The sequence below is a fragment of the Balaenoptera borealis genome (assembly GCF_965194805.1).
Source record: "Balaenoptera borealis genome assembly, chromosome: 7".
Classification (NCBI taxonomy): Eukaryota; Metazoa; Chordata; class Mammalia; order Artiodactyla; family Balaenopteridae; genus Balaenoptera; species Balaenoptera borealis.
In genome coordinates this window covers 57,707,979-57,721,104 of record NC_138864.1, presented here as the reverse complement: position 1 = coordinate 57,721,104, position 13,126 = coordinate 57,707,979, and the positions used below count along the sequence as shown (strand labels likewise).

The following is a 13,126-nucleotide window of genomic DNA, read 5'->3' as shown; positions in this document are numbered from 1 at the left end:
TCTTTATAAAATACTTTTTTACTTATTTATGTTAATAATCTTTCCATGGCACAAACTATTTTGTACATCATCCTTTCAATGACTGCAACAATTTAAAATAAGTACTCATTTTTAGACATCTAGGCTGTTTTCTATATTTTGACATTAAAAACAATACTGAGATGCATATTTTGTAGTCTAATCTTTGTACATAATTTTGATTATTTCCTTAGGCTAAATTCCTACCAATGAAATTTCTGTAAGCAAGCCATAAGAATCCACAAAATGTCCTAATGTTGTAAAATATGGCTTAGATCTTCCTAACCAGAGACAAAGTTCAGAGAGCATTCTTGAATCCTTTCTAACTCATTTCTTGATATGGTAAATTACCTGAACTTCAGATACTCTTGAATCACTCCAAGAGGAAGTAGCTCTGCTTCCAGGGAAAATTCTGTTTTTCTCATTGAGTCAATGACCCTCATCTAATCAATGAATGTTCAGTAGGTTTCCTGAATGGCAATTCCAGACACTTTGTTTTCTACAATTGGCTGGCAGCTGGTCTTGGTAATTATATTCAGGCCTGATATTCTTATGTGGGGCCAATGCTCAGTCAAAACCTGGAGTAATTCTTGGGCTTGTTTTCAGTATATGCAAAGACACTGATACTCACTTAAATACCTGTTTTAGTGACAAGTGATGGAAAGGTTAAACAATCATTAATATTATAACATATGGAGTATTCAAGAAAGAGATGACAGTTAGTAGAAAACGAGCAAAGCTACCAGCATATGGAGGAAAAGAAAGAAAAATAAAACCTTTTTAGAGGTTTGATCTGGGAGTAAAAATTTTTACATATGTACCATCCATTCTAATATACACGTGAAGGTATTCTGATGGAAGTAATTTTGTATGTATGCATGTTCGTATGTATGTGAATCATACAGTGGAGAGAGGGGTTATAGGTACAGAAGTAGAAACTTTGAGGCTGTCCAGGGTAAGGTCCCTGAGGTATGGTGTATATTTTCATGTGGATGTAATTTGGGAAGATTTTTGTTGCGTTTTGTTGTGTAATGCTTTGAGTTCTGGGCATATTTCAGCCTGCTTCATGTTAACTTTAGAAGTAGTTGATTGAATTTGATGAAATATAGTACACTAAAGTTTAATTTGTAGTTGTGTCATCTTGAAACAAAGTGGCACCCAATATATATATTTTAACTGAGCTCATCTGCTCTAATTTTAATGGGCTTCAGTGAGATTAGGCAAATGAATAGTGATGAAAGAAATGGTGTGGCATGTTCAATAAGATCTACAATTAACAAAACCACTACTTGTCAAATGCTTGTTAACTACAGTCACCACATTTTTTCTGGTCAAAAATATGAACCCATGGTGAAAATATTTGAAACTGGGTATGTTTCCCAAGTCGGAAAAGTTTTAGTAAAGTTCAGAGGGCCCTTCAAATAAGACTCTTGAAGTTGAATCAAAGCATTTAAAAGGAACAAGATATTTAATAATTATCCTTTTAACTTTCTATGCAAGGAGGCAAATTTTTCATATAAAATAGTAGATATGAAAAAAAGTTACCTATTCTTAAATGTTGAGAAATTATGTGCAAGTTAAGGCCAACTTTATCTTTTAAAAACTGATGTTTAAATTGCAAGTAAATCTAGGCCAAAGCTTTTCAGAGATTTTGTACAAATCCACTAGCATTAGAGTGAAAAGGAACCCGTGTGAATAAAGAAGATAAGTCCAAGTGCCAAATTTTCAAAGACTGTAAATGGCAGAAGTAACACAGGATGTCCAAGGATGCATTTTGGAACCCAACGTCCCCCTCTGCTGCTCTAAAGAGGGGTCTTTTCTCTTTTCTTCCTGATTCCTTTCTGTTGCAGGTGGCAGCCACTTAACCTTCCTGGGTGCACAAGGATTCCTATGTCCCTCAGAAAACCTAACACAAAGCATGGCCATGCTATCTCATTCCGGTTGACTAGGCTGAGTGAGTCCCAGGTTTTCGGATTTCACATCAGCTATCATCAGGCATGCATAAATGCTTAGTACATGAGGCAGTCCTACTCCTCAATTACTTTCACAAATACAGCAGCTTTCAAGATGAATTTGCTCAAAAAAAAAATTACTAGAGGATTTACCAATTGAGCTATCACTTTTTCATATGAAAGCTTTTTATGCAAAATACAGAGATTATTTTAGGAATGTAGGATTTACAGTGACCTTCCTGGCAGACCAAAGATTACAATTATGTATGTCATGGACCAGAAGCCTTACGCTTAAATTTTTATGTTTTTAAAACAAAACTAAACAAAAACACTTTATTAGGGCAACAACTTAAATTGGGCACAAAATGCCATGCTAAAAGACTAAGTCTAAAAGACTTTGATTCATTTAGGAGAGACGGACAACTATTTAATATTGCTTTTATATGTGTTCTCATGAGTCCTTCTTAAAAGGCTGAATTGTCATTTTGCTCTGCATACACATTCAACATTGAAAGGACATAAACAACAATTACAATATTGGCTAAATATTTATTTTGCATGAGGCACTGTACTAAGCACTTTACATGATCTTATGATACTTTTAATAACTCTGTGTTAATTATTTCCACTTTACAAATCAAAATACTAAAGCCCAGGAATTTTAAGTCAGTTATCTAATTTAGTAAGTAGCACAATTAGGATGTGAAGCGCCTCACTACTATAAACCCATACCTGAGAATGTAATCTGGCCAAGAATGTCAACATGGACCAAGGGACATAGAATCAGATACTCAGTTCTTGACTATGAATGACCTTTAGGGGTACAGTACTGATTTTTATTCCAGGACCCACACAGTACCATGCACAAACTTGGTTTCACTTTATGGAATACTTAAAGAAAAATTGTAGAACATGATGTGAATCAAGTGTATGTGAATGTCTCCCTGAAATTAATGATAATTTACATTTATAAGGTGCTTTATAGGTTCAAAGTAATGTCAAAATAATTATCTATTTTTTCACTTTTTAGTTTGAAATATGTACTTACAGACTCACAGGCCATTACAAAGATGGTGCACAGAGGTTCTGTGTACCCTTCACTCAGTTTCCTCCATTAGTTAGATTGTATATAACTACAGTACAGTATCAAAACCAGGAAATTGACATTGGTATGAAATGATATAGTTCTATGTCATTCTATCACATATGTGTATTAGTGTAACCACCATTGCAATTAAGATACAGAAATATTCCATCAGAAATCAGCTGATTTGAATAAATCCACACTGATTTGGAAAGCATATATTTAATATAATGTCTGGGTTGCTGACAAAATAGAACTCTTTTGAATGAATTTAGTTCATTCTTTTCAGATTTAAAGTCACTTCCTTTTTAATATATGTTCTATTACAGTAGCAGATTAAATTAGGAAGTTTTGGGGGTATATTGGGGGTTTACTGCTCCACTTAGAAGGATGCATAGACTAGGACTAAATGCTGACACTTAAATATTCCAGGAATAAGAAATTAGGGAGGATAAAAAAATTCATTTCATTTTTTTCAGCTTATTTTAAAGCATTATATAATGATCCCTGCTCTTTACATATTTTATGCTTTCACGTATTACCATTGGTGGTGAAGTTGATGTCTTATTCTTTGAGTTTTCATTGCCATAGAATTGGAAGGGATATAATAATAATTATAGTGACGATGACGTGTATTGTAATAGTAGTTACCATTTACTGCTGCTCACTCTGCACCATTTAGTCTGTATACATATTTCAGTCAACTCTCATAAAAGCTCTATGAGACGAATGTTATTATCTTTACTTTAAAGATGAAGAAACCGAGGGTCAACAAGGTTAAGAAAGTTGTACTAGCTTTCACAGCACTATGCTATGTACCTGTGATTCAAACCCACCTCTGTCACATTCCAAAGCTTGTGTTTATGTTCATCAAAAGAGTTTTTTCTCTTCTCTTCCGGCAGGATTGCACTGAAGCCACCTGAGGAAAGTCGTGGCTTTAAAATATCCATAGAAGATTAGTTCAGAGACTCTTCAAAAAATTCCACCAGTAGTCCACCTTCCCCATTCCATTGCAGCGACTAAATCCCTCCACGTGATATGCCCATGCCTACATTTCTGATCATCAGTAAAGATGAAGAACATTTACTAATTTTTACCACACTATTTCTACTTAAATACAACAATCATACAATCGTTCACAAATGAACTCAGACCCTGAGAGTTTGGTCTCTGAAATCCTTGACTGTGTGTAAATCTTGGCTTCATTATTTATTAGCTGATTAACTTTGGGAAAGTTATTTAACTTCTTTATTCTAAAGTGTTTTCATCACTAACAGAGTAATAATAATGTCTATAGCCTGAAATTATTGTGAGAACTTTAATAGTTATCAACATGTGCTGTCATGTAAGTAAGCAATACAGTAGATAATTATAGACATTACTAATTATTATAGATATTACTTCATCCAGACCTAATAATCCAATTATTCTCTTGTTCTCCTTTAGACCATTTCTAGTTTCTCCAACATTTCACTAAACTATGGGATTAAATGTAGCCAACATTTTACTAAACTCTAGGACTAAATACAGTCAATCAGTTTAAGATCTGACCAGTAACAAATACAGCCTGTGAAGTTTTGAAGAAGTTACAAAATTATCTGCAGTAAAATAATTGTGTAATCACATTCACCATTCATTCATTCAAATATATTTACATGATGTTGTCTTTATTGCTCACCAACTCTTTGTTCTATTTCCATATTCTCATAGATATTTTCCTCCTTTTTGAAGACTGGAGATCATAAAAAGCTGTCCATCACAGCTGCTTTGAGATCATCTACACTTGCTGGCTGCAGGTGGAAATCTCCTTCACAGAGCCTTAAATAGAAGGTTGTAAAATTTGGCCTTTGAGGCAGCCAGACTATACCAGCCTTTTGTATAATTTATCATCCACAGAGTGTGTTAAGGTGCTTTTGATCTTGAAGGCAATGTCTTTCAAAGAAATGTGTTGCTTACATGTGACCATTGGTCCTTTATAGGAATATCAGTATCATGCTGATTTCCATAGGTGAATGAATTTTTAAGATGGTAAACTGATGACTCAATTTACTTGAGAGACTCTAGATCTTGTTGAAATCCATTCAGAGGATCAAATGAAAGAAAGTATGCGAAGGGTGCTTTGAAAACAATAATGTGCTAAGTAAACATTTTATGATGATAATTATGACATTTTATTATGATAATTCCCAGCATATTTGTCAAACTCTTGACTTCACTGAATATTAAAAGTTCTTTGCCTTCTGCAAAACTGAGTGGAATTCTACCAAATATTAGCTATAAAGAATGTTTAAAAATACATTCATACTATTCTTTGCATTTCCTACACTTCCTTATGGAATGTGTTTTAGGCAAAGAACTAAAATTTGGTATCACAGAGAAAGCTGTGGAAATTTATAGGCTTTGGTTTATAGAGACTTGAAGAAGTTTTTCCATCTTTCTGGTATTTTATTCCTGTCAGTTTGCATTGCTTCTTTCCTTTCCTTCTCTTCCTTCGCCAGGTTTGGTTTTGAGCTTTGGATTCAAAGAAACCCCAAAGTCAAAACAAAATGGTCAGAACTGCTGACTCTTGTTTTGTAACCTTTTTTAGTCAGGCATTCACAGGAAGAGAGAGCGCTGACCAGAAACTGGGACTAACTTCACCCAAAATGTTGGGAAAGTTCAGGAACCTTTGACTGAACTTGGGCCAAGATATAGATATATACCAACACTTTTCTAACACATTTAAACTATAATTTAATCAAGTAATATCACCCAATAAGTAGAGTTAGTACTTAAAGTTCAATATTAATCTGCCAGCTATTTTTGATAAAAATAAATCTAAATTAAATATATCTAAATAAAAATAAAAATAATCTAATTTATATTTTGTATTAAATAGAATCTCTTGGTTTTAAAAGTTGCAGGTACATTTGGGAACTTCACACGTGAAGTATACCTAAGTGTCTTCATTAACTTTGAAATTTTCTTTGAAGATTTATAATTACAAAAAAAAGTTATGCTAAACTGTGCTTTATCAAGTTTCATTTCAAATTTTTGAAGCTGTTATAAACCTTCCACAATAGTGTTTTTATAATGGAAATGCTGACAAATGCAATAATAAACACGAATCCCAGGGTCTTAATTGTATGTTCATGCAGGAATTATGCATAATAGCATAAAATTTGGTTCAGTTTCCAGTGCTAATTTTGCCAAAATCTGTTTTCACATTGGGTAACTATAAAAGATGATCAGCCTGAATGGCTGCCTGTTGATGGCAAAGGTTTTTGATTATTTTTACTTTCCTTGGAAAGCCTGATTATCTTTCAAATATGATTTCATTTAGATCTTTTTTCTGGTTTACATATCTGAATACTAATAGTAACCTGATAGTTATGGGGAACTTAGTTTGAGACCAAAAGGCAGTTTTCAGTCAGTAAAGAGTGTATAAATAAATCGCCTCCAAGCAATGTCTAAAATGGTATTTACATTCCAAATGTCCAAATTACTTTAAGATTTCAAAAACCAATTATTACAATTTTCCAGCAGTAATTGATACCCTTAGGATTTTTTTAACTGTTGGAAGGTATTGAAAAAACTATGCTGATATTTCTATCAGCGTTGGTTTAGGAGGTAATAAAGAATAAGACAATTTTAACATAGGATGTGTTAAATACTAAAATCACTTGTATTAAAGAGTGCACTGAATTTATGGATCTAACATGGGAAAAATAAAATTATCACGTTGCTTAGAAAAGTTGAGTGTCAAGACATCGAGGTGTGTGGATTCATGTTCGAGATGCAGATAATTTTGCTTTATCTCTATGGATGATTTGGTATAAGGAATAAGTCAATCCATTTTTTTTTTTCTGTATTTGTTTGTTTGTTTTTTTGGCCACTCCGTGCAGCATGTGGGATCTTAGTTCCCCGACCAGGGATTGAACCCATGCCCCCTGCACTGGGAGTGTGGAGTTTTAACCACTGGACTGCCAGGGAAGTCCCCATTTCTCTGTATTTCTGATCCTTATTTGGCTTCAAATTACTCAGTTAGTACAATGATTAAGAAGAAATCTTAAAAGACTTTACATTTTAGAGCAGCTTCTAAGCATATAAAAAAACAAAGAATGAAGCATTTATGAGCTGTAACAGTTTTAAGAATCGTGGACATAATTCTAATAATAATGGGAAAAACCTTTTTATTTAGAGCTTCTTTGGGTATTATTACTATACTGAAGAAGTATTCACTGTAGGATATCATGAGCTTACTAAGAATATAACAGAATGGTTCAGAATATGAGGGAGAGCATTAAGGATGATGGATGGTTGTATTTACTCTTCAGGACCCAATGATTTTGGGGTCCTTTGTCTATGCAGTTTTTTAGAATTTCTTATTTTCAAAATTGGTTCTTTCAACAAAATATGAATGATTCCTAAAGTTGAGTCTTTTTAGAAAAACTTATTCATCACTTGCAGATTTAAAAAAATGATGTTTAATTCTCAGGAGAACTTTAAGTGGGAGAAGGAAGGGAGCTTCTATAAGCTCTTTCAATTTTGAACCCATTCACCCTATATGTAAAACGTCAACACACCTTTTTAATTGAATGAATAAATAACTGGATAAACATGAGGGATTGATGGAGCCACTTGCACTACAGAAGAAGTTGGGGAGCAGAATACTGTTTGATGATGAGTTGAGAAATAGTTATTTTTCTTTGACACATTGAAATGAGTAATTTTAAATGTGTCTTTAAAAATACAGATATGCTAGTCTGAGTCAAAAAGTTGTCTAGAAAAAGAGGAGAAAATGAGTAATTTTATTTTGTAAAACTGATACAGAGGTCATTGTCCAAACTTCAGTTTATTTTAGTAAAGGTGCTAGAGAATTAAAAAAAAAAAAATACACTCCCTGGTTTTGTTGTTGCTTGGTTTAGTTGGTTACCTTTTTTTCTTTTACCTGTTTATCCTGATGTTCTTACGGTAGAGGTGGAAACAATCCTGGTGAAAAGATACTCAAAATAAGAAATCATCTTTGGGAGGGTAGTCATTTCAGAGCTAATTCAGTTCCTATAGATAGGAGAACTAGGAAAAGTTTTAAATGAAGGTGTATGAGAGACAAGAAAATTGCTGTAATTCTGGTGGGAGGGAGTGTGAACTGGCAGATCTGCTTGGAAGGCAATCTGGCCATTTGTAGCCACAAACTTAAATGTTCACTTGATGCAGAAATTTCACTTCTAGTTACCTAATATCAGGAAATTATCACAGGCAGAGAAGACATTTATAAGAATGCTCTTGCATCATCATTTATTTTTTTAAAAAAGAAAATATCTTAGCTATCCACTTGTAAAGGATTGGAGTTAGGTTGTGATACACGGATGTAACAATAAAATACAATGATTAGAATTACGTTTGAATAATATTTAAAGTCAAGGGAAAAGTGCTCATTCTATAAGGCTGAGTGGAAAAAGATAAATTCCAAAACTATCCCAGATTTGTTAAACACATTGAATTTATTTCTGTATAAGAAAAGACTAGAAGGAAATAGATAAAAATGCTGTGAGGTAATGAGGAGTGATTTAAATTTTATTTCTTGTTTAAACTTTTACTTTCCAAACTTTTTAGGATGAGTATATATTACTTCTTAATAAAATGAATTATATTTCTAAAAGTATGATAGGGAGACTTGTGTGTGTCTGTGTGCCCCCGCGCAAGGATGTGAGAAGTGAGAGCAAAATAAAGTGTTGGAATAACAGGATTTATTTTTAGGATTACGGACTTTACAGTTAGGTGGGCATTATTCATTCCGCTTCCTCTCCTCACTTACCTACTCCTGTCTGAAGAACCCCAGTTCAGGTGTTAGCAGGTCGCCCAGAAGGAAGAACTGTGGAATGGCAGACCGTCCAAACTCGAGGGAGCCCCTCAGCATGGTCCTGCTTTAACCTCATCTCCATCTCACACATTTTGGCAAAGTGGAAGAATGCATCTCCTCCTCTAAGTTTTGTCTCTCCTGTCCCTAGATGCGAATAGAATATAAGCTATCTTTCCCTATCTTCAGCTAAAAATTCGAAAGTGCGCACTCAGGTGTAGCTGCCCCTGGGAGGACCCAGCCCTTTTCCCCCCTGTAGGCGACAGGGGAAAGCACCCGCGGGCGGTAAAGGCTCGGGGCGCCCAAGACACCCTGTAAACCCAGGTGCACCCCCAGCTCGTAGGCCGGAGCAGTCACCTCTGGGTTCAAGCGTCCGTAACAGGGTTGCTGTTCTGAGACTAAGGGGAGGGAAAGGGAGGGGGAGGGAAGGAAGGGGGCGGGGATAATGTTCCTTTTTAGACGTCGCCCGTCCCTTCGACTCCCCTTCCTTTCTCGTCCCCTTCATTCTGCCTGTCGACAAGCCTAAGAGGACCGGAGGAGAGATCCGGAGCCCCTTGGCCTCTCAGAAGACCCAGTACCGCACTCCTCGCGGGTTTCTGGTCCAAGGCCTCCCTAAGAGCACGGCCGGAGCGGAGTGCCTGCCTGGGATGGCTGAGCACCGATTCTTGAGGCTTTAAAAAAAAAAAAAAAAAAAAAAAAAAAGTAGGAATGCCTCTTTCATATTTACATTAAAACAAACAACACACACACACACACACACACACACACACACACACACACACACACACACACACGTAAGGAGGGAGATACGGGACTCCACAGAAGCCCCCGAAGTCTGCCTTTTCGGAGAGGATTAGCTTCCCCCCGCCTGACAAAAGCTGCTTTGGGGCGTGGGCCTCGACTACCCCAACTCCTCCTTAACCAGTCCTAGCTTGCCCCGCCCGCTCCTGCCCCATACTCCGTTGAGAGCGATCGCGTATATATTAACTCTACGGCTTCCACGCTTCTCGAGGGCTGTGGGAATTTTATAATCCAGAACCAAGCTCCCGAAGGCCAGACGTTCTGTCTTGGAGCGTCCCTCCTGGCCTTCCAGCCACACCCACTGCCGGGTCCCGAAACACCCCAAACCCGCGCGCGCCCAGGCGAGGAGGGGGCAGACACTTTCATCCCACACTGGCTCAGCCGGTTTCCTTCTCGAAGCTCTCCAAGAGCTCGGTCATGAAGGAAATGTAGACGATGGCCAGGCGTAGGGTCTCGATCCGAGACAGCCTCTTCTCGTAAGCAAAAGTGGGTACCTTCCTCCGCAGCTGGTCGAAGGCCTCGTTGAGGTTGAACATCCGCTTCCTCTCTCGGATGTTGGCGGCTTGGCGCTGGGCGTACGTGATCACTCTTTTCCTCTTGGGGCGGCCCAGCAGGGAGGCGCCTCTCCCGTGCTCCTCTTCCTCCTCGTTTCCCCCCTCTTCTACTTCACCCTCCTCTTCCTCTGGATCGTCCTCAAAACGCGCCAGACTCCTGGGTCCTTCCTCTCGGAGCACAAGGTCCTGGTGGTCTCCATAGGGGACCCCGGGTGCGAAGTCGCAGAGAAGAGGGTGCCCCGGGGAGGCTAGGGACAGGTCTGCGACGAATTCCAGCACGGTGGCGTCCACGCAGCTCTCGGGATAGGCTGCCATCGCATCGGCTTGGCCCTGCGTCTCATCGGTTTCTCGAAGGGAGGGGCGAGACTGTTGATGGGCTTCCTAATAGCCCTGAATCTGATGGGTCACCATCACCGAAGGACCAGGGGACATTAATATTTATAACCAAGCTGATAACAGGATTAGTCGCACCGACAGGGAAGGCTCTGACAACGTCGCTCCTCTCGAAACTGATGGAAGAAGACAAGCTTGAGCACGCATGGAAGACTCAAAGGGACAGGCCTCCAATTCTGCGATCCTTTTCGCTGTGCCACCTGGGACAGTTCCTTCTTGGCAACAACTCCCAGCCCTTACCTGCTGTGCTTTTTGTGTCTCTCCACACCCCCGCAGCCAACTAATATTCTTCAGGCTCCTTATCTCATGTAGTTTTTTAATTTAGCTTTGGATTTTCAAAGCAAGGATGTTTTCCACCGCTCTGGCTTCTCCTTGGCTTCAGAGTAGGAGTTCTGAATCTTGCCACCCTAGGCTGCCAGTGGGTGTGAAACAACTGCATGTGCTTTTAATGATGTCCTTAAGAGGGGCCCTGTCTGCCAGGGGTCGAGGGGAGCTGTTTGTCTGGTATCCCAGTGCAGCGGCTACTGAAAGGCAAGATCTTCCATTAGCTTAAGTAAGCACGGTAGGGGGGCCGAGAGTGCATTCCCCAGAGTCGCTGTTGGAACCGGCTTTCTCTTTCCACTGGGTCGTAAACGGCTCTCCTTTTGCTTTACCAACCCTGACTTCTAAAATCTGTTTTGCTGTAATCAGTCTAACAATTGAGGTACTTGACTTTCCTTTCCTAACCCTATCTCCCACCCACGTAAAGGATTTTACTTAGAGGGCAAAAGTTATGATGGCAATAAAACGAAAAAGGGAAGCTCAGAATATTTCCACCCAGTGTGCTTTACTGTATAATCCCAGCATGGGAGGCAAAGCAAACTCTCCCCCCCAAACAAAACAACTTCAGTCTCTTTTCAAAACTGCGATTCACCCTTTGATAAACCAGTTGGTCGATCAGCTCACCCTCTGTTGAGAAGTCTTTCAAATTTTAAATTGCTGATCAGTATTCGTGAACAAAGAATAATCCTGACACTTCTACCTGGTTTGTTTTCCTCATTACCAGCCTACAGGATTTAAGAGCAGAAACTATACTGTTCTGCATTTTATTTAAGAGAGATTTTGGTTATCTTTTTTTTTTATTGAGATGAAAAAAGACTTTAAATTTGGATAACGAAAATAAAATTTTACTGATTTCATATTATCTCATATATATATATATAACAAAGAAGGGTTCACTTTTCCTTCTTCCTTTTTTTTCTTTTTTTTTTTTTGCCAGTAGCTATATTTATTTAATTATTCTGTGTAGGGATTTTTAAGAAGACATGGTGGGGCAGAACAACATGGTAGAAAATCATTTTAAAGATGTGTTAGAAGAAATAGCCTAAAAAGATGAGTACAGAGATGCCTTGGTTCAAGGGAGAAATACCTAGGACATCAATTCCTATTAACAAGGTAAGTTGTGACTATGATGGTTAAGTTAGTACATTGGACAGCTCCCAGAAACCGCTTATTTCTAACAAACAGGTAAGCACAATTCCTTTTCTTTTTCCTAGCCTTCCGGTGAGTACTCCCAGGTACTATTAAAGCAATAGCATCTTGTAGTCTTCTTTTTGCTTTCTTCTTCTTCTTCTTTTTTTTTTTTAACCCATTTGTGTCTAGGTTCTCTCTTGCTCTTTTGTCCTTTAATTAGTTTTCTTTTCTCTTGCCTGTGTTTACTCTTCACTCTCCAATTTGCATTGTGATAACTCAGGCAGAAAAGAATCAAAATTAATGTTCCTGAAAGATGTAATGAGAATGAGATCTTTGATTATGATTACCTATTTGTTTTTTAGTAAACTTCTCTCAAAGAGAAGACTGAAAAATAAAAAAAGAATTGGAATTGCAACAGTGGCTAAGGAAAAAGTAAATGGGAGGATTAATTTTTGTTCTGACAAGCAGTAACATTCTTTCTAACTCTTGTTTAACTTAATACATTGTTAAGCATTTGGATAAATTTTATAGTTGATTTGCAGTTGTTGAATGTTTCTCATGACTTATTTTTTCCTTTTAAATGCATACATAAGCAGAATAAATACCTCACCTAGTGAGAATCTAGTTCTACATCAAACATACATGAGGACATTTAATGAAGGGAAATATGGTAGAAATTTAAATTTAAAATTTAATAAAATAAATGTCAGAAGCTATCATGAGACTCTAAGAGACACTTTTCTTGGACTAAAATTCTTTATGATTTTATCTAAGGGAATGAATATTTCAACAATCACATCACAAAAGAAACTGTAGAAAAATTAAAGGAACCAATACACAGGATTGGGTTGAAACTGGGTTGAAATTCTCTATAAAAATATTAGAGAATTTATTAAAATGTTTAATAGGCATGCATATAGCAACTATTTAAAAATACTTTCTCTTCAATTTTATCACAAAATCCCAAGATAAACATTTCTGTTTGTACCACAATAATTTGTTTATCTTATAAGGTTCTAATCATGGTGACATA

The 13,126-nt window shown here is 37.3% G+C and overlaps 1 protein-coding gene across 2 annotated transcripts; it reads right to left on the bottom strand.

Moving 5' to 3' along the window:
* Positions 1-6,908: 6,908 nt before the first annotated feature.
* FERD3L (Fer3 like bHLH transcription factor) lies at positions 6,909-11,832 on the bottom strand. Of its 2 annotated transcripts, none has more exons than XM_082398621.1 (2): positions 9,648-11,832; positions 6,909-9,607 (listed from the first exon to the last, which is right to left on the bottom strand). In XM_082398621.1, exon 1 carries the CDS (start codon positions 10,561-10,563, stop codon positions 10,072-10,074), a length of 492 nt encoding a protein of 163 aa, XP_082254747.1. In that variant the 5' UTR covers positions 10,564-11,832; the 3' UTR covers positions 6,909-9,607; positions 9,648-10,071. The 2 variants fall into 2 exon arrangements, with proteins under 2 accessions (XP_082254747.1, XP_082254746.1); XM_082398620.1 differs by having other exon boundaries at positions 9,652-11,832.
* Between the last annotated feature and the right edge of the window lie 1,294 nt (positions 11,833-13,126).